The 21,193-nt window shown below is 40.3% G+C and overlaps 2 protein-coding genes across 3 annotated transcripts; one reads left to right on the top strand and one right to left on the bottom strand.

Moving 5' to 3' along the window:
• The first annotated feature begins 607 nt into the window (after positions 1–607).
• mrps22 (mitochondrial ribosomal protein S22) lies at positions 608–5,801 on the top strand. The gene is made up of 8 exons (XM_042486413.1): positions 608–741; positions 1,457–1,614; positions 1,712–1,876; positions 2,224–2,367; positions 2,874–2,957; positions 3,215–3,360; positions 4,688–4,796; positions 5,382–5,801. Exons 1-8 carry the CDS (start codon positions 615–617, stop codon positions 5,472–5,474), a joined length of 1,026 nt encoding a protein of 341 aa, XP_042342347.1. The 5' UTR covers positions 608–614; the 3' UTR covers positions 5,475–5,801.
• Positions 5,802–5,845: 44 nt separating this feature from the next.
• LOC121943042 (coatomer subunit beta'-like) lies at positions 5,846–20,736 on the bottom strand. 2 transcript variants are annotated; one of them, XM_042486411.1, is made up of 22 exons: positions 20,648–20,736; positions 19,053–19,190; positions 18,825–18,911; positions 17,707–17,833; positions 16,932–17,080; positions 16,405–16,551; positions 15,780–15,879; positions 15,533–15,675; positions 14,712–14,911; positions 13,631–13,741; positions 13,389–13,477; positions 13,179–13,285; positions 12,955–13,098; positions 12,728–12,858; positions 12,342–12,549; positions 11,941–12,051; positions 10,423–10,637; positions 10,219–10,311; positions 9,783–9,963; positions 9,485–9,556; positions 7,661–8,695; positions 5,846–7,525 (listed from the first exon to the last, which is right to left on the bottom strand). In XM_042486411.1, the coding sequence occupies exons 1-22, from the start codon at positions 20,648–20,650 to the stop codon at positions 7,436–7,438; spliced, it is 3,681 nt and encodes a 1,226-aa protein (XP_042342345.1). In that variant the 5' UTR covers positions 20,651–20,736; the 3' UTR covers positions 5,846–7,435. The 2 variants fall into 2 exon arrangements, with proteins under 2 accessions (XP_042342345.1, XP_042342346.1); XM_042486412.1 differs by lacking the exon at positions 20,648–20,736 and adding an exon at positions 20,473–20,543.
• Between the last annotated feature and the right edge of the window lie 457 nt (positions 20,737–21,193).

Genomic DNA, 21,193 nt, shown 5'->3' with positions numbered 1-21,193 from the left:
AAATTAAATTGACAGTGGAAAAAAGAGATCTGAATCTGAAAACAAAATCTGCGACTGAAAAAAAATAAGACCTCAAATATGAAAATATGTAAAAGTGAAAGTTGAAAATAAATTATTTATTTGAAAGAATATCAGAATTAAATCAAAATTATATTTAAACTGAAATCAATATTTTTGTACATTTATTCCAAATTTGAAAATACTGTCATTTCTTTTTTTTTTTTTTTTTTTTACAATTCAAGATCAAAACTTGAACTTTCAGTGTTAAATTTGAAAAAATCAATCAAAGTTTTTTCAAATTAACAAACTTTTTGGCATTGATCTGGCTCCATATACCTTGGTCATCACACATCACCACCCAAGTTAAAAAAGCACAGAGAAGGCGCTACTTTCTATGGAAACGTAAGAACTCAACTCCTCCTTCAATGCCAAAAAGATGTAGCAGGATTTAGGATCAACTTCAATTTCATTTCCTCTTAAACCACGTTTATGAAAAATGCCAATAAATCTGCCTTGTACCGTAGCTTGTTCACTACGCCTACATATCCCATCACCCCTTGGCTGTCGAACTGTAAGGTCAAAGGTTACGTCGCCTCGGTGACGCAATAACAATCATGGCGGCGCTCGGTAAAGCACGGTTCTTATTTCGGACCTACTCGCGGGTGAAAAATGTCCAAAAGAGCCAACAAATATCGGTCAAATGCAGCGTCAGGACACTTTGTAGCGGAACACAAGATGCCGGTATGTGTTAATGCAGTGAATAACACTGTACCTGTATTATTTTGGTAGCTGTAACACTGACCTTGCAGCGTGTTTCGTTAGCCTCGGTGCTCTCACTGCGGGAGCCAAACTCTGTTGACAAATCGGCCAGTTTAAGATCGCTTTAGATATTTAAGAAAGATATAGACCATTTAGAAGAACGTTTAATGTATTTTACAAATAATCACAGTTTTTCTGTAAATTCGGCATGACGTTAGTTAATGAAGTGTCGGTAGTTTTATACTAAAATCTAATATTATTAGAGATGCGCTAGCTGTTAGCTGCTTACAACATTAGCATAACTTTACATTCAATAGCAACGTTTTTTTTTTAGCTAAATAAGATGGCAGTTACTGTTTTAATCACAAGAGGTGTTGCTTGGTTTTCGGTGTACATTGAGGAAAGGAGCTGCGTGAATTTGGCGAGGTCTCATGATAAACAAATAAACTAGCTGCAAGAGATGTGTTGATGCGGAAAGCCCCTAACTTTAAAGTTAAACATTGAATTGTTCGTAAGGATTTTGGTCTTTGTTATTGTACTACAGGTAACATCAAGCACTCATTAGATCTCTTGTCGAAAGCTTATTCGCTATTCCATTAGCTACATAGTACACTTTGAGTGCGTACATATATTTACTTATAATTTACGTGAAGAAATTTTTATATAACTAAAGTGCCCTCCATGACTTTTTCTCTAGCCCTCCCAGAAAATCCAAAGCCCCAGTTCACAGATCCAGCCGTGCAGGACATCCTCACCAGGATAACGGGCCTGGACCTGCAGAAAGTGTTCCGACCCCTTAAACAGAAGCTGGAGCCGCCCACATATAAACTCATGACTGATCAACAGCTGGAGCAGGTGCCTTTCAAATAAACCATAATCACACCCTCTCAATCATGCACGCAAATGTCACAGTAACACAGTTTTTGATCCAATCTTTTGTGTGTGTTTCCAGGCGATCGAGTTGGCCACAGAGCAGGCTAAGAAGCTGCTGCAGATGCCCCCCGTCCTGCCAGAGAGGAAGCCCATTATCGATGTTCTGTCTGATGACAAATTCCTGGATGGCATGGACACAGCCAAATACGTCTTCACAGACATCACCTACACTGTGCCGCACAGGGTAGGTACATGACAGTTTATTTTGTGTGCATGTGTGTAACTTTTGGTTGGATTGGTGATTTCTTGATGCATACCAAAGCACAATTCATAAGTCTGGTTATTTTAGAGTAAACACCCTAAAATAATGTAACCCTTGCTGATCTTTTGGCATTGATATCACACAGATTTACATGCTAACAGGTCAGTAGCGAGTTGTTCCTTTCTAACTTTAATATAGTAAATATCCATAACATAAGATAAGAACCCAATTTTGTACTTAGTTAATGGACTTTAGATTAAGACATTGCTCAAATCTATCCTGATGTATACAAATTACTAAATTGTATACTCCATGTTTTTTTTCTCCAGGAGAGGTTTATTGTTGTTCGGGAGCCCAGTGGGACCCTGAGGAAAGCGACATGGGAGGAGAGAGACAGGCTCATTCAGACGTACTTCCCCAGGGTGGGACGCAAAATCATAGCACCTCTCATTTTTAAGGAGGAGAACCTCAAGGTAGGATATTCTAAATCTGAGGATTTAAGGAGATCATAAGAGGATACAGATTATTTTTAGCCATGTCTGCTGCCTCCTCCAATTATGCTTCGCTGATCAGAGATGAATGTCTTTCCAGTGATGACAAACTTTATGTCTTTGTCTATGAAGAGCTAGAACCCAGCAGACGTGGGGAGTTGATTCCAATATTTTTGGGGTAAAAAACATAATTATTTCTAAACGACTAAATAGGGTTATCCTATCTCCCCCAGTAGACAGAACCCCCCCCCCAAAACCTAGTTATTACTATAATACTAATGCGCATGTAAACACACAATCAGTAATAAATCTGTAAGCTGTCTTCACTGACATAGGAGTTGTGGGGGGCGGTGTGAGCTCTGTGAACACCAGTACGGTCCTGAGAGGAGGTCTAATCAGGCACAATAAGTGAAAACACCTGTGTGGGTGCCCAGTGTGTGTCTAGAGGCTTTCATTTTTTGGCGCATTTATACATCCCTCTCTATTAGATGGTGTTTTCCCAGGACCGTCATGAGGATGTGTTGGACCTGTGTCAGGTCCAATTTGAACCAGACTCCTCAGAGTACATCAGGGTAAGATGACATTGATTTTCCTGTTATTTTGACCTGCTCACCAACTGCACTGAAACCTGTAGACTGTATTTTGCATGTAAAACCATGACATTAACACAGTCAGCACTATATTTTCTTTAGGTCACTTGATACAAACTGTAAAATTGGACAAGAGTGTGAATTGGACATTCATGAATTTCATGTGAAGAGCATTGTACTGCGTGTCTACCGTGTCGAGTGGATTTAGGATCATATCCATTTCATTGCTGTGTATTCAGGCACATGCAGCCACTTATGAGGACCTGGAAAAGCACGGCAAATATGAGCTGCTGCGCTCCACTAGACATTTCGGAGGCATGGCCTGGTACCTGCTCAACGCTCGCAGGGTCGATGGGCTCATAGTGGACATGCTGAAGAGAGAGCGGTAAGTTTGTGCGTGATAACTGTATGCATCTTTCAAAGTGGCAACCTCGGGGCTAAAAAAGGGAATCCTATGCACAAGTGCCAAAAACTGCAGTGTCTCTAACGGCCTCTTGAGGCTGGCTCTAAATGTGGGTCAATCCTCCTAGACCGCCGTGTTAAAATGCCAAACTTTACAGCAGAAATAAACATTTGTACAGCCTGGTACAAAAAACATTTTCTGGGCTCTATTGTTAATTTCCCTGTTCATGACAACTGCACAGGGAACACATTTTTATATAACTCACCTGTATATATTTTATTAAGACTTAAAGTTCTGCATATGTAAGGGCAGGCTGCTTTGAGTGACAGACTGTCTGTGAGGCTTCACCACAGTGTATAGCTGTAAATATGAAGAATGCACTAAAGGGCCGCTACTGAGTCCCTCCTTTGCGGTGCATTTGCATTTTTACACAGAACCAAACAAAAGTGGCATCATGCTATATCACTGTGTCATTTTAGACAGCAGGCTGGCATCACAGAAGCAAAAGACGTGTTACATTTAACACAGCACTGTTGGCCTCTGCAGTGTGTGACTTATAACAAACACGTCGGCAGCGCTTTCTAAACAAAAACAATGACATAAAGTGAATAATGATCATTTACCATTTCTGTCATGTGGCAGCTGATCTCATCCACTGCTTGTAGGGTAAAGAGCTCCTGAATCTCAGGGGTCTCCCATGTTGTGAACATTTCCAGCTGCTGCTAGCTGCTAACTGCTGTCAGCTGCTTTTTAAATCTCTCGCAGTGGGTTGCACACATAACACATTGTCAAAACGTCACACCCATCCCGCCCATGAGCCATCTGCCGGCTGTCCATTTCATACAGACACCGTTTCGGTGTTACTACCTCTTGCGGTGGCTGAAAGGCAAGACAATTTTCTCCCTCCCATTCCATGATTGTACCTTTTGTACAGAATGGCGAAGTGGCATAATGTATAACATTCCTGCCTTGAACAGGCAGTGTAAATAGTGCTTATAAGTCAGATCCAATCCTAACTTCTACAAAGCTCCAAAGCTTTTCTGGCTCTAAAAATTTAAGATGTTTAGGGCCAAAAAACTGCCAAACTTGAGGCTTTAAATGGCAGTCCACAAACTAATGGGTTACATCACGGAATGCTACGTCGATTATTTTATCCAGCTCGTGGTTAATACAAGTATAAGAAACTGTTTTTGCAAATGGTTTTCTGGCTGGAATATTTGTCTTTGTCAGCTCTAGGTCACATAAGCTGCTGTACCTGCTGGCAAAGAGCTGTGACCTAAGCCCTCAGTGCGTGTGTGTGTGTTTACAGGTTTGAGGATGCGATGAGCCTAGTATCTCTGTTCCACATGGTCCACCCCCACAGTGAGTCAGCCAAGGAGGCTGCCAGCCAGCAGGCCACCGGAGCAGACCTTCTTCAGGTGAGAAAATCTCAACCTTGCCCTGAAATATCTGCTGACTCGTAGCTATATTGTATAGCTCTATTCTCTGTGCTCTGTGTATATTATGAATCACCATTTGATCCAGAAATGGTTCACGTCGGGAAAATCGTGCCCCCTCGGGTATTAGAGTATATCAGGAGTCAGTGCAGCTCTTGAGAGGTCATGTTAAGGCCGTCTCATCTTGGGTTTCCTGTGTTAGAGGGTTTGCGTTTGTCTCCTGCGTGGGAACTGTGGGGCCAGGCCCAGGACACATCAGGTCTTATTAGCGCTCACAGCCCGTCGGCCTTGAAGCAGCGGGGAGGGACATTGAGAGTGACAGCCATTTAATGTGAAAGGTTAGCGGCAGGAGACACGGGTGTGTGTGTGTCTGCTGCAGTCACTATCACACAAGGCCTCTCCTTTAGTCACGGTTGCTCATGGAGCACATACTTAGCTGTGCTTTACTATACTGCTAAATGAATTAACACTGTGATTGTTCGTTTTTGACTACAGCCCCATCGTCAAAATAATTGGAGTGACCTCTCTCTCCTCCATTTTGCTGACCTCTGACCCTTGTCCTTGCAGATCTATGCCCAGAAGGAGTCCCAGAGGTCGGGCTACATCGAGCTGGCCCTTCAGGCATACAGACAGACGGCTGCTGAGAGCTCTGCAGCCTGACTGGCTCACTCATGAATAGAAATATACAAATTCATCCAAAATGAGCAAATGGTACCCATAACCATGGGAACAGACTGAAAATTGCCTCTCATATGTAAAATACAGCTGTCTGTTCTTTCCTTTATTGAAATGCAAGCTGTACACTTTACAGGCATGGACTGGGAGAATTAGCTCGGAAAGTTCTTGTAAGATGCACAAACCGAGTCACTTATCCATACAGAGAAATTGCAGTATGTCTGTATGTGTATGTGTATTTAATTGGATCTGAGTCAAACCTGTTAATCAAATGATGTACATAACAAAATAAAGATCTTTGTACATGTGTGAGAAGTTGTTGGCGTAAAATAACTTTAAGCCTGGGATAACATAGATGACTTTATTGGTTAAAATTTATTTAATTCAATTTCCAAGCCTGGATACATAGTACCATCCATCCTTTTTAAAAGAAGGGGAAAACACATCCCTTAAACAACAAATATAAGGCACTTGTAACAGAAACATACTGTAGATTGCATTAAAGTTCACCTGATAAGACTAAAAGCAGCAGTATGGGATAATACAAGCTGTGAGAGGTAAACATGCACCAAACTATTAGGACATCAACAACAGAGAGGTAATAAGGACACAGGATGTAACCAAAGTGTGGGCTGATTGTTGAATGCATACTATTTATAAAAACTGGCACTAATTTGGTGCAGGCAGACTTGTACTAGATGGTTGTTCAAAAATACTGCTCTGATTACCTCCAGCAGGAATGTTTTCACTTCAAAACTGAAGGCAGTATTTAAACCTGAAGAATTCTTCAAAAGCTTGGATAACACCCTGATCAACAGTTGTGTCACGCTGTATGAGGTATGAGGAAAAAAAAAGTAACTTCATACGTTTCATGTTACGCAGTCAACTAGTAAAGCATATGGCACAGAGAGATGAGAAACATTACCACTAAATACAGATTCTTATTGTAAACTAATGACACTTAAATTTGTGATGTGAAAGAACTAAAACACAACCTTCACGGTGACAGTATTGATAAAAAATGTGTAGTGTAAAAATGGTAATAAACGTGAGCTTTTTTTAATCCCTTTTGAATTATGCCATGAACTACAACATAAAACATAATTTTGCAAGTCAAGAAAATCAAATTTTGTTGTAAAATTGTTGAAGAATAAGACATAATTCAAAAGACTACAGAAATTGCATAGGTGACATTAACTTCTAACAATACTTGTGTGTTTTCAACTGGAATGCATTTACACGAGCAATTGTGTCCTGCTCATTCTTTTGCTTCCTAGCTGATAAAATGACCCAGAGTTTCTGGATAAAACACAGCATACGAGATCCAGAGAGATAACGCTACAGTAGTTTGGGAAACATAGCTAAGTTACTCAGCATGCCTGTATATTGTGCAAGTAAAGAGATGTTGTTCACTAAGGTTTTGCACAAAACTAAATAGTACTATGACAAAAATCATATGTGTAACTCATAGCAGAATTTGGATGCAAAACAATATTTGTTTTGCCATTGACTACTGTACATTTTTTTCCAGCATAAGGTCCCATGGAGGATACCAGAAGGGGAGGGAATTTGCCTCTCAATTTCCCTTTAAGCACATTTGGGATCCTTTCAATTTGCCCTCGACTTTTACGACAGAGCGCCACTATATGTGTTTGGTCTCACAGGTCGGGTTTAAACACAGCCTGGACACGTCAGAACGGTTAATCAAGGCTGTAACTTAATTTGTGGTTAAACCTGTCTTCTTGGAGGTGTTATTTTGAACAATTAAGTTTTACAGTACCACAAATTTACAAAAAGCAGGTACATCTTTTTAAATAATATTTTAGTCCATAACCAAAAAAAAAAAAGAATTAAGCTTCAAGGCATTTCAGTGTGTCGAAAAACAGCCCTGTGCTCTTTGGTCACTGAAAAAATAGAAAAGTTTGGTTCGTGAAAGATTCTTCTTCCTATTCACTCAAAAAATCGTCATCCAGGTTGACATCTGTGGTGTCGATATCTTCCAGGTCAAAATTGTCCAGATCCAGATCATCCAGGGCCTAGAGGTGTGTGTGGGAAAGAAAGAGGGTTGTATTAAAGGACACACGGTGTTCTTTGACACATAAATTTATTCGAGTCCATTAACATGCCAATAGTATTAAGTGTTTGCCATAGAATTAAAAACTGATGTTTACCTCCTCATTTATCTCTGCTTCAAGATCCTCTGCAGGTTTCTTATCTCCCGCAGGACCTTCCTCCTCCTCCGCTGTGTTCCCCTCTGCGGGAGCTGCTGCTGGGGATACAACCTCTGGCTCAGCCTGCAGAGGCACAGCAGGCTCCAGGTTGTCCTCGGGCTTTACTGGGAGTGCCGTGGTTTGTTCCTCTTGTTCTGGTTCTTGTGCTGGAACTGGCTTCAGTGCTGGCATTGTATCTTCCAGTGGGCCCAGCAGTGGATCAAGGGCAAAATCTGTACAAGTTTGGGCTTGGACAGGCTCATCCAGCACTGGACTGGCTGTGTTTTCAAAGGAGATCAGCTCCTCCACTGCAGCTGGCACCGCTGTTTCTGAAACAAGTTCCTCTGTAACACGAGTCTCCTCTGCTTCTGTTTCTACAATGGTTGCTGCTTCTGAGGAGATGATAGCCGTTTCCAGTTCTTCATTAACAGGCATTTCTCCAGTTGCTACGGACTCTGTTACATCAGTATCAACTAACAGACCAGTGCTAATGAAGGCATCTGTTGCCGGTGTCTCACTTGGTGTTTCTTCTGTTGCCATGATGGTTTCTGATGTTGTCTTGATTAGATATGTTTCAGATACACAGGAAGCAAGCTCGGCATCAGTAGCTGGAGAAATTTCCAGAACATTTGTCTCAACTGATGATGCAACATCTTCCACAGGACTGGGTTGTACCATCGCAGGCTCCTCGGGGGCAATCTCTGAGGTGGACTCTACAATGTCTTCCTCGACAGAGACTAAAGGCTCGTCTGACGCAGGGACGGCGTCCTCCTCAGAAGACACAGATTCCGCTTTCTCTGGTTCAACATGCGCTTCTGTTACTGTGACAGGCAGAGGAGATGCTGCTGTTGGGATGGATTCTTCTCGTGTTGCGGAAACAGGATCAATTATGTCCTGCTGTAGTGGAACTGGTTCCTCCACCACTGCCGCTTCTGCAGATACAGCCTCAGTCACTGCTGCTACCATGACCACTTCATTAACGCTCTTCACCACTTCCTGTATAAAGAACAAGCAGAATTACAAATTTTGATACTCATTTATGAGTCTATATTTATACTATACTCTGTACATGCCCATACATACATTGAAACTGACCACATACTTTATGTAAGTAAAAGTACAATACATGAATGTTAAAGGGACAATTCACCCCAAAATAAAAAAATGCTAATTATCTCTCTTACCTGCAGTGCTATTTATCAATCTAGATTGTTTTGGAGATATCAGCCATAAAGATGTCTGCCTTCTACTAGATGTCAGTAGAAAAAACATAACATGAAACTGCTCACAACAAATTCTGTAGATTATCTTGAGTAACAAGGTCATGATTTCTGGAAAGAGACTTGTCTGTTGCATTTTTTAAATTATTATTTTTTTGGCACTTTAAGCATCACAAGTCGAGTGCCATCTAATTTCATTATATTGGAGAGAAGGCAGGCATCTCTACAGAGGATATCTCCCAACACTTGGCAATTTACACCAAAACAATCTAGACTGATATATAGCTCTATGGGTAAGAGGAAAAATATGTTCTTTTGATTTAGGGGTGAATTGTCCCTTTAAAATGCTCTATTACAACACATAAAAAAATGTGAGATACTAATGGACTCAGCATGGGTCAATGTAGCACCAATGCAAAACTGGGATAACTTAATCCAGTACCAATGGATTGTTTTGAGCCAGTGTTGGGTCTTTTTTGTTACTGTATCAAATTAACCCCGTATCCTGGGTGTTTTTCTGCCCATGGTTGCTAAAGTTGTAACAGCTTTCTCAATCGGTCCTCACCTCTGGCTCAGTGATCTCTCCTTTGGACACAAAACCTGCAGATTCGTCCAGAACATTTCGGTCCTCGTTTGGCTAAAGAATAGAGAGACGTGCAAAATGTAATCTCAAACATGATACTCAAGGTATGAACAGTTAATTCAACTGCTTCATGGATGTGCAAATTATGAAATTTTAAGGGGACAAATACAACAACTGGTTAAAAGACTGAATAAATTAACTTTAGTGTATTATCTGGGATAAAATCACCCCTCAATCTATTAAAAGTTTTTTAAGCATAGCTCCTCTAACTTCCACTGACCATGATGAGTGGGTATTCTGCAGCAGGCCTGACCCTGACGTGAGTCTCCTTCAGGTACTCCTCAGCCAGCAGGGCTTGCTGGAGGCCAGGGAACAGGTTGCTGTACTGGGAGGGGTCAGCCAGAGCATCTGCTGCCTTCTGGTTCACCTTGGAAAGACTCTCCTTCCACAGTTTCACCACCCTGGAAGAGAGGAAGTGTGTACAGTCGACAGTAATACATCATGTAAGTATAAGCACAGATGCAGACAATCCTGTTATTAAAAACTTGAAATATGATGTCCTATGGGAAACAAAAACAGGTATTAATTCAAAACTACAGGCAAACTAGTATATGTAAAGATTCAGGTACAGATATATGATTAATGTATGCACACAAACACAGGCTGGAGCACAACACCCAGGCATATGCTGTGCACTCAATAAAAAACAACTTTACCTCGACACATGGCTGGGCAGATATGTTCTCGCCAGAAATGCAGCCTCTGGCAGCCGATCTGTTTCGATGAGAAGGTCCAGACATTTGTCCAATCTGGGCAAATACAGAAGTGGTAATGGGCAAAAATAAATAAACTAATTTAGAAAAATATAAACAAGTTGATTAAAATCTGGATTTGAACATAGCTCCCTTCCTCCTGCTCACCTTCCCTGCAGGAAGTAAGTAAGAAAGGCGACGTTGGTCTTGCCATCCCTCTCTGCTCCCTCGGCCAGTTTTCCCACCATGTCGGCGTTGCCCGAGGCGGTGGCCAACAGCAATAATCCCCCGTAATCCTGAGCCTGGTGCAAACACTCCTGAGCCAAGCTAAACTGGCACTTTGTCGTTGCGAGCTCCGCCAACTGCTTCCATTTCTGCTCCGACTGTAGTACCCACATGTCGAGGTGCCAAAGAGACGGGAGAAAGGATTATCACAGGAGGAAAAGCATGAACCACAACAACAATACACTGTCAAGTATGGGAAGCCAGGGATGTGACTAAACATCACCCTGTGTGGTTAGCACTGTCACCTCACAACAAGAGGGTTCTGGGTTCAAACTTGCTGGTCGGCTTTGGCCGAGTTTGCATGTTCTCTCCAGGTTGTCTGGCTTTCTCCCACAGTCCAAAAACATGCAGGTTATGCTAAGTTTTGACTAGAAATGGCCCCGTAGATGTGAATACATGAGTATGTCTGTCTCAATGTGTCAGCCCCTACACATAGGAAAAAAACATCACCCAAAAAAAAAAAAAAAAACATTTTTAGAGGAAGAAAAAAAATCTAAAAACTAAATTAAAGACAAAGAAAATGACCAAAAAGCTTAAAAATCAACAAAAATTTGAAAGGAAGAAAAATTCCCCAAAATTGAAAAGGACAGGGTGCATTTGATGCACCCTGTTCTTCATCATTGTGATGCACAGATAACATGGATGACCTGCTTTCAGATAAAAAAATGTGTGCAGTTGTGAAAGAGTTTAAAAAATTAGAAAGCAAAAATAAATATTAAAGCTCAACAAAAAAACACTTTGCCGTCTCACTGTGAAGTGAAATAGCAGTAGTTCTCCAATGTTTGATTGAAAGCAGATGACACTAATTGTATCGTTTCTTGTTAGTATAAAATATCTGAGGACGTTTTGGTATAATTACTATAATTACTGTTACAACATATGACGATAAGAATGTAGTACATACTGTATAGAGTTACTGTTCAACCAGCCCCCCAGGAAAGTCGCTCAGCCTTACAGCTAATGATTTTTCGGTGGCGACACGTGGTATTGTGGCGAAAAAATCCCCTGCGGCCCAGAAAGCATTTTCACTACAGACATCATTGTTACAGAGATGTCTATAAAAATGTACAGAGACGTCTATAAAAATGTTGACAAGGTCAATTATGACGTTTTCTGCCCTGAATTTTTGAGCCTTGGTGAATTTATATCTGTAAAACTTTCCACAAGCTGAGAAAAGTGATTGAAAAATCTGTGACGTCATTACAATGCAAAGTGTATGAACCGAGTGGGACAGCAGGGTGAACACAACTGCGCGGAAGTAAACCCAGAAGGTAGAAAAACTTTTTAGCAGCTCCATTGAATGAATAGGCGCCATCTTTGGTCAGCTGTCTAGGTATGATTAACATCTGTGGATACAGCTTTTGCCATCTTTCTTTGTGTGTACTGTGTGTTTGCTCTGACCTCTGCCTCCACGGCCAGTTGGTAGGCTATCTTGAGCTCTCCCAGCTGCAGGGCCAGTTCAAACTTGTGCTCCGGGTCGGTGGACACAGCCAGGGCCTGCTGTCTGAAGCCCTAAACAACAGAATAAACAGCTATGTAAAGTGCAGTGACAATCTGTAGATTAAATATATGAAACTACGTGAAAGCAAAGTGGCAAAAGACACTGCGTGAGACGCAAAACCACTCCCATGGTGAATATATATTAAAAGTGAAACATGCATGAATTCTGCCCTGAGATTTGACTCCATCTGGCTGCCTGATGTTCTGTAAATTATGCATTCCTCCAACAAGCCGTGAATTTATAGTCAGCTCAAGCAGAAAGAAAAGCCCAGAGCTTCACAAAAAGTTGAGGACAAACGTACCTGTTTCTCCAAAAACAGGGCTACCCTGGTTCTCTGCTCCTTGGGGATTGTGGGTAGCACCTTGTCGGCTGTGCTGAAATCCCTCCTCATGACTGCTGTCTGATACTCCAACACTGACAGCAGTAGGGAGTAGCCGATGACGTTCAGCTCCTTGTCTCCAAGGTACAGACGATCGTCTTTGGGGATGTAGCCCAGCAGATACATGGTCCTACACACCAGAAAGGCACTTCTTTAAGAATTTGTTATGGTGTTTCGAATTTACTGGGTAGAAATGGATGGCAAGAGAAAAGGGGACGGCTGTGGATGCAAAGCTGTGCAGCTCAAAGGGTGTAATTGTGGTTAAATGCTGAGCTCTTTGCAAATGTGCATGAATACATGCGGTGTACCTGTCCAGGTGAGCAATGGTAATGATCTCTCCTCCAACATAGTAGTTTAGTCTGTTCAGAGAGCTGGTGTAGATGAAGCAGTCTCCCACCCAAACCCCTGTCTTCACCACCTCTGAGACCTCCCCCAGCACCTGGTGAGCGGGAAGCAACAAGACAATAATCATTTGAAACAAAATTGTCTTAAAATTGAAAGGTCCTGTGTGTAGGATTAACTACTTGTCTCGGACCTCGAAGGCGCCCTCTATCCCATCATCTGTTATCTCCTCCTTGGACTCCTGAGCCGCTGCCACTCTCTCTTGTAGGAAGCGTAGCACAAAGAAAGACTCATCTGTGCTGAGACACACGAGCTCCCCAGAGTCTGACCAGAAGATCTAAAGACAAAGACAAGATATTATTTGAGGGTATTAGACAGACTAATGAGGGTGTAAGAGCTGAAACAGTAAAGACCCACATGTTTAGGTTGGATCTCGATCCGGCGGATCAGCTCAGCACTCTCCCAGTCATAGAAGGCCAGGCCGCTGTTTGACCTCACTCCAAGTAAGAAGCCACCAAAGATACCTGTGGGACAGATGGACACCAAGCATTAACTGTATATGCGTACTGTATCCACATAACAAAAAACACTCATGCCAATGGGGAAAAAAAAGAAAATAAAGCTCACCTTCAGCCCCAAAGTCAGGTTTAAAAGCCTTCTTCTCTTTGAAGTTCTTGAATATTTTGACCATACTGCTGCCTTCCCTTGTGGCATACCTATAAAAAATAATTTAAACACTTAATTATTTACTTTCTGGTGAGACTTAGTTAAGAAGAACATTGCCATGCTCATGCTGGTTTCAATCTTTCAATCTCATCTAACTCAGCAAGACAGCAAATAAGATTTAAACTGCCACAATATGGACTTACTGAGAGGAGTCATGGGCCCAGACAAACTCCTGAGCTGAGCCGAAGCTCTTGTTCCTCAGGGCCATGGCGGTGTAGATGATATACTCCCCATCTCCACACACCACTACAAATCTGCATATACACAAAACACATACATATATGGAAAAACCTCAACTATTGATGATACACACTTTTTTAAACAGTGTCCTGGACAGTTTCTCTGTAGTTACACACAAACATAAAAGTACAGGCCAGACATATTCATATATAAAATATATATAAACATTTGCAATAATATCATTAATAATGATAATGTAACAATAACAATAATAATAATAATAATAATAATAATAATAATAATAATAATAATAATAATAATGATAATGACAATGATAATAATAATAATAATAATAATAATAATAATAATAATAACCGTAGAAACTATTATTAATAAAAAAAAGTAATACAAAGATACTTTCACAATCAAACATTATCATTTTCATTCAGTAATATTCACATTGCTTTTTTTAAACTTCAGTAACTCTCAGATAAGTCAACGTGGTGATGAATATTAACAGTGTTACAGTGCTGGTTTGTAAAGTCTCAGAAGTAACTGCCAAGTTAAAATTGTCAAAGTCTAACAAGGACTTTACACGATACAGCAACGAACACATTTTAGTACTGGGAAAAGGAAATTTAGAAAACCCACAATTTTACTGTGTACCTCTTACAATATGTGTGTATGCATGTATGTGTGTGTGTGTGTGTGTGTGTGCATGTGTGTATGTATGCATGTATGTATTTATGTATGTGTAGGATGAGTCAAGTTTCCTATGATTTGCTTTGGGGTTTGTCAGGGTTCATTATACATAATGACCCTGAATTTCACACATTTAAAAATAATTCTATTAGTTCTTCTGAGCAAATAGGATCAGAACTGTGTCCATAGCAACAGTCTGCTTTTCAGAGATAACAGACCGTCGAATGAAGCAACTGACCAATCAGAATTCAGTATTTAACAAAGCTGTGTGATAATTATATATATATATATATATAAAACCTTTTATCACCACTTCTTCCACCCACAGCCCACCGCTCTCACCTCCCGTTGGGGCTGTGTTGGATGGTCTGGGGGAAGATCTCACAGCTGCCCATGTCTTTGACGCCCAGCGGCAGCCTCTCTCCGTCTCTGATCTCAGTGTCTCCCATGGCCTTCAGGTTGGCCTGCTGCACCTCGGAGTGGCGGGCCCACATGACCTTCCCGCTGGAGTCCATGGACATGGCCGGCTCCTCACGACCCATCTGAGACAGAGACGGAGAGGAAACAGTGGATGACGTGAAAGATTGTTTTTAATATAGCAGGTAAACAAATATTCCTTCAGCTTACACAGTGCAATTTGGGATATAATATAATCCAACTGAGGATGGATTATGACTGCCCAAAGCTTTTACCGCAGATAGAGAGGTCTCGACCTCTATTTTCTCTAGGGATCTGTAGAGTTGTTTACAGTTTAAAATTGAACATTTTTGTTAACAAGACATTATTAAGATTATTTCATGAGTCAGTGGTTCATAGCCGCTGTCCTCAGGGCTCTGTTGACAAAAGAGGGGGTTGAATGACGGATGTTGAATGTAGCTAAAGAATAAAATTGAGAAAAACTACTGACACAAATAATAAAAAATGCATTATACATTATATTTTTAAATTTTCCGAAATGAATGGCTCAAATCATCCCACCCCTACGTGCTTACCAAGACCATCCTTGACCTTTTTATTCTTAAAAGTTAAGGTAATTTGTAAGTTTAGTCATCTATGGAGGAATGAGGGAAAACAGAGTATCGTGCTTAAAATGAAAATGTACCACTTGGGCAGTTTTTTGAGGGAGATAGTGCTTTGTATAAAACAAAAAAACCACAGCATACCTTGATGATGATGCTGCCTTCATCGTAGCCCAACGCCACACTGTTGGAGCCAGGCTGTCCACATATACACCACACCCTCTCCATGCCGTAGTTGAGCGTGTTCTCGAGTCTGTAGGTGTTGGAGTGCCACACTCGAACAGTGCCTGAGGGAAAAAGGCAGAGTGGTCAAATGGAAATAAAATGCTGTGAAGATTTTGAGCTGTGTTAGTGTAGCTTTAAAAACGATTCTTTGAAATACAAAACCTACCGTCCTCAGAGCCGGTGAGGATGATTGGCAGCTCTGGATGGAAACTGACGCAGGTCACATTCTGGTTGTGACCCTCCAGAGTCTGAACACAGGTTTTATTCTGGCAGATAAAGACACACAGCACATGCATTCTCCATTTTGTTTTCTATTATCCTTTTTCTACTGGGAGCTGTCTAACACTTGGATGATGCACAAGGACTGAGTTGGCTCTTCACACGGAAACATTTAAATTAGACAGTTACTTGGAGAATGCCTGGGACTTTAGGCTTATTGCAGATCTTTTCAGTGTATATTTTTCATATATGTTATTTAAAAGCACAATAAAGTATGATAAGTGTAACTGACACTTTTTTTCTGTATGTGCATGTTTTATAAAATAGCATGTCTGACATAAAGATTAATATTCTGTGAAATATTCTGTGTTTATTACCTTTATTTTGTTACTGTGCAGCATTTTTAAATAGTTTCGTTTTATTATATTGCTTTTGGGATTTCAAGCCTCTGTATTGCTTTGTTTGCCAAAGCAATAATAATCATTATTATTATTATTATACCTAGTAATACACAGTAACTGCTACACTGCTACAGAATACTGAGATAAATAAGTCTAGTGGTTACGTGTTACCTGATAATCCCAGATCTTGACCAGGCGGTCATCAGCCCCTGATATGAGGTAGGGCTTGTCTCCTCCGCTGTAGTAGTCAATACAGTTCACACCCTTCTCGTGGCCCTCCAGAGTGAAGTTGGGAGTCTTGGAGCCGAGCTGCCACACCTGCAGCAGGCGGAAAAGAAACATGCAGAAAGACAGTGTGTATGGGAGCGTGTACGACAGTGAGCAACCCAGGACAGTTGGCATAGTAATACATAAGTAATAGGGTAATTTAAAGATATTTTGTGGTTCATTTTAAATAACTCTAAATATCACAGAGGTGGTGCGCTGTTAGTGGAAGTGTTGCTTAAAATTAAGACCACATCTCCCACGATCCCTGTTACCTCTGGCTGTGAAAAGCACGTTCCTCCTTTTTGTCACTTTTACCTTCATTTAAACTGGAAGAACAACCCTCATCTTCATCTGATGTTTGTGCCCTAAAGTCATCTTCTTTTGTGTGTTCTTACAAGCATTTGCATGTGTGTGTGTGAGTGTGTGTGTACCTTAATGGTTCTGTCCAAAGAGGCACTGGCAAACTGGTTGTTGTCTTTGGGGTTGATGACAATCTGCATGACGTAGTGAGTGTGTCCCTCAAACACCTGACTGCACGACCACTTTCTGTCCCAGTCCCACAGCTTGATCAACATGTCGTCTGAAAAAAGATATACATACCGTTAAACTTAATTATCTACATATATATTTACAAAGAAATGACCTGAAAAAAATGCTTAAAAATTATAATAATTCTGGAAAATATAATATAATTATGAATATAGTTCGCTGGACATTTTTCCCTAGCTTTTTAAAAATAGTCTTCTACATCTACTAATCTTTTTTTTTGCATCTTTTTTGCTTACCATGCTGATAATACTGTCTTCTTTGGTGCTCACGGTTTCACTAAAATTAACTGAATGATTGAATTGAAGAGACGCTAACGATGTCTGCAGCAAGTCCAAACTGACAAAAGTTTGAACATAAATACATATCGTATACGTAATCGAAGCCGCTGACTAAGGTTATCTCGAGCAGGTAGCCAACAGCCTGGTTTCATACATCCAAATAACCTCTATAAAAATGAACTGCATGCAACCACATCTGGCTTCTAATGAAGACAGGCCTGTATTTGTCAAAATGTGTTGCCACACCAATATTGATACATATGTGCTGAATATGCTGTACTTTTACTAGTTATAGTTGGAAATGGTGGGAGTTTCAGAGCCCATTTATGTAAAAAATTAGAGAAAACAAACATTTTTTTTGTGTATAGTTCTTTCGTACCACTGCTGGTGAGGATGTAGGGCTGTGTCGGGTGGACGACGATACAGCGGATGTAGTCAGAGTGAGCCTCAAACATGTGAACTCGCTCCAGCGTGTTGTAATTGAACACACGGATCTGCATATCATCCTGGGGACAGACACGGAAAGTGACAAAAATGTTTAGCCCTGAACAAAACCGAAAAACACAGATTCATCTAGCTGAAGTCACCGCCTCCAAAGAGGAGCAGGACTGCTTAATGCACTGCCTATGAATAAAAAAAACACTGGGTCACCAAATCAGCCCGAAACAGTTGGTTTTTTTGAGAAAGAACAAGCTCTGGTCTGACCTTAAAACTCTCAAATGGATCGTTAGTTGTGCAAAATGATGTGTGTGACATTTAAAACTGCAAAGGATACACATACAGTACAAGACCAGTGACATTATAGTAACTTGTCTTGGATGTGAGTGGTGGACCTTTGGGCTCTGGGTAAAATTAAGTCTGTGCTACATTCACCCAAATTACGAAATCCAACTGTTTTTGTAAATTTAAGAGTTGAAAAATATTTCCTCTGCAAAAATGGCTCTTTGTTCCAAGGGAAATAATAAAACAACTGAACTGTCCTGGGCTACTGAAAATGGATCAAATTAGCTCAAAATGCTCATCACAAGTTCATTTAAAACTTGACTTCTTATCAAAGGAAAGGAAAGGTAATTGATAAACACTGTAACTTTAAAGGTCCAGCGTGTAGGATTTAGTGGCATTTAGCGGGGAGGTTGCAGATTTCAAACCAACTGAAACTTTGCCCCGTGTGCCAAGCGTGTAGGAGATCTAAAGTTGCTGACATGAAAACACAAATAACCAGCCAGCATTTGTTTTGTCCCTTCTGGGCTACTGTAAAAACATAACAAGGCAACATGGCGATCTCCCCTGACGAGGACTCGCTCTGTATGTCGGTATAAACAGCTCACTCTGAGGCAACAGAACACACAGATTTTTTTTTTATTTTAGATGATTATACACTAAAGAAAACACACTTTCCATTATTTTATTTCATTTCTGCCAAATGTATTCCCCTAAATCCTACACACTGGACTTTTAATATATATATTTATACCCCAGTTGAGTCACAGTACTTACAGCTCCAGTAATAACCCAGTGTTTCCTGGCTACAAACTTGGCCACTCTGACAGGCAGGTCACACAGCTCAAAGGTTTTCACCATCATCTACACAAAAAGGAGCGATTAAACCAGATAAACACTGTACAGATTTTATTGACATCATAATAGGAATGAAGAAATATGAAGAGATTGTGAGTGTGTGAAAGAGTGTGTGATCAGAGGAGTGTGTAAGTGACCGATAGTGACCTGTGTCTCGTGGTTCCAGACCACCACAGTGCCGCTGTAGAGGCTCGCCACCATCCAGGGCTCAGTGGGGTGCAGGTCGGTGCTCTTCACCCTGTCTGACCGAGCAGTCAGCTTCCGCTTGATGTCTAACCGCAGAGGCTTAAGATAGAGGAGAAAAAATAGAAAGACTAATGATTGCACAAAAAATAAATTAATAAAATAATCAGGTCAAATAATCAGGTGACTTATAAGCTTCTCTCAACAATGGTCGATGTTTTTCCCCAGCAGATTGTAAAAAAAGCACAATAAGCTGCCTGTTTTTAACCTTTAAGTTGTCTTAGGGGTCAAAAATGACCTTCACAATGTTTAACAGCATAGGTAAAAAAAAGTGAAACATTGCCTGTGTTCATATTTCCATGAAAGCTGTACACCCAAAAGAGTAAAAATCTTGTCGTAGGGGTCATTTTTGATGCAGCAGTTACACACGCAGAAATATTTCTGCAAAATCCATACACACAAACTTACATACTGTCCTCATTGTGCAGTATAATAGAGAGATAGATAGATAGATAGATAGATATACTTTATTGATCTCAAAACTGAGAAATTGGGGTAATATACTATATATTGCTAAATTTGTGATGGTTCCCCTTTAATAAAATGCATTCAAAACTACTTTTTGCACATTTTCTCTACTTTATTGAGCTACACAAGTAATATATCTTGCAAAAATATGTTTACACCTGCGCAGTACCTTATGCAATAATAATTATAACAATAAACGTGATAGGAAAACAAAAATGAAAGGTGTGCTGTGATAAAATCGAATGGATTCCACTGATTAAATGCAGTTTTTGTGCACTGTGAAGAGGGAAAACCAAGATATTCACAAAGTTTGTGATGAATCGCAGGCTGTTTCTTCATGCAAAATAGATTTGGGGTTTAAAGTTCAATCAAGTTGCTTTATTTTACAGGTTTAGTGAAGGCGGGTCATTTTTGACCCTTAGGACAAGTGGTGTGTACATAACATTAAGACAACAAAAAGGTTAACTATCATAGTCCATATGTCATGTAGACATTTCTAATTCATTGTCTTCCATGTTGTAATGTGGAAACATTTGTAATAAAAGGCTGCTTGCTCTTCTGTTTCAGGTTCTGCAGCTTGTTGTGGAGGGGCGTGTCTGTTGATACTTCCCATTCCACATTTTATCTGCATGCCTGCTCCACAATGACTGGATCCTTTCAAGTCTAATCATGTCCGTGTAATGAGTGGACTTTTTATTTGTCTGCTTTTAATGGGATGAATGAACGCTGACAATTTCGAAATACACGAATCCAAAAAACTTTGTCAAAGAAAGTAAAATGTTGTCTAGTGCTACTTTTTGTTTTTGTTAAGTATTTGGAGTTTATGGTTTTTTGTTTTTTTTTTTGCAGTACCTACCTACTATACATATGCTGTCTGTTTTAAATGGAGTTTACAGCTTTGCAGGTAAGGTCAATGGATAGTGACTGCACGCACATGGTGCCGCGTCACACAGACAAAAAAAACGTCAAAAAGCATCAACAAGCAGAGATAGTTATGGTCAAACATGTTGACTGTGTTTTTGTCCTCCTACCATGTTTCCACGTCAGGGAGTCTTTGCTGTGCTGTCCACAAAAATGACCGGCTTCCCTGTTGCCCTCGTCGGGCTTCTGCTGAGAAACTCCGTGGATAAAGTTTTGCAACCAAATGCAAGAATGCAAACAGAATGACTTCCTGTATATATTTTCACAATAAAGCGCTTAGTTCTCTCAAACGTGAAACAAATTACATAAAACCAACTTAAAGTAACATTACAAAAATAACTAATAATGAGTAGTAGTAATAATAATAATAATCTTATTATTATTATTTCTATTATTGGTATTATTTTATTATTCATAGTGGTAGTAGTATTAGCAGTAGTAGTATTGGTAGTGGTAGTAGTAGAAGTAGTTAGCAGTAGTGGTATTTGTAGTACAAGTATTAGTGGTAGCAGTAGCTTGTAGTAGTATTGCTAGTCGTAGTAGTAGTAGCAGTAATAGTGTTAGTAGTAGTAGTATATAGTAGGCGTAATAGTAGTAGTAGCAGTAGTAGTAGTAGTTGTTGTTGCTGGTTGTATTAATTTCCTGTGCTGTAATAA

Source organism: Plectropomus leopardus, chromosome 5 (genome assembly GCF_008729295.1).
Source record: "Plectropomus leopardus isolate mb chromosome 5, YSFRI_Pleo_2.0, whole genome shotgun sequence".
Lineage (NCBI taxonomy): Eukaryota > Metazoa > Chordata > Actinopteri > Perciformes > Serranidae > Plectropomus > Plectropomus leopardus.
This window is presented reverse-complemented; position numbering and strand designations above follow the sequence as displayed.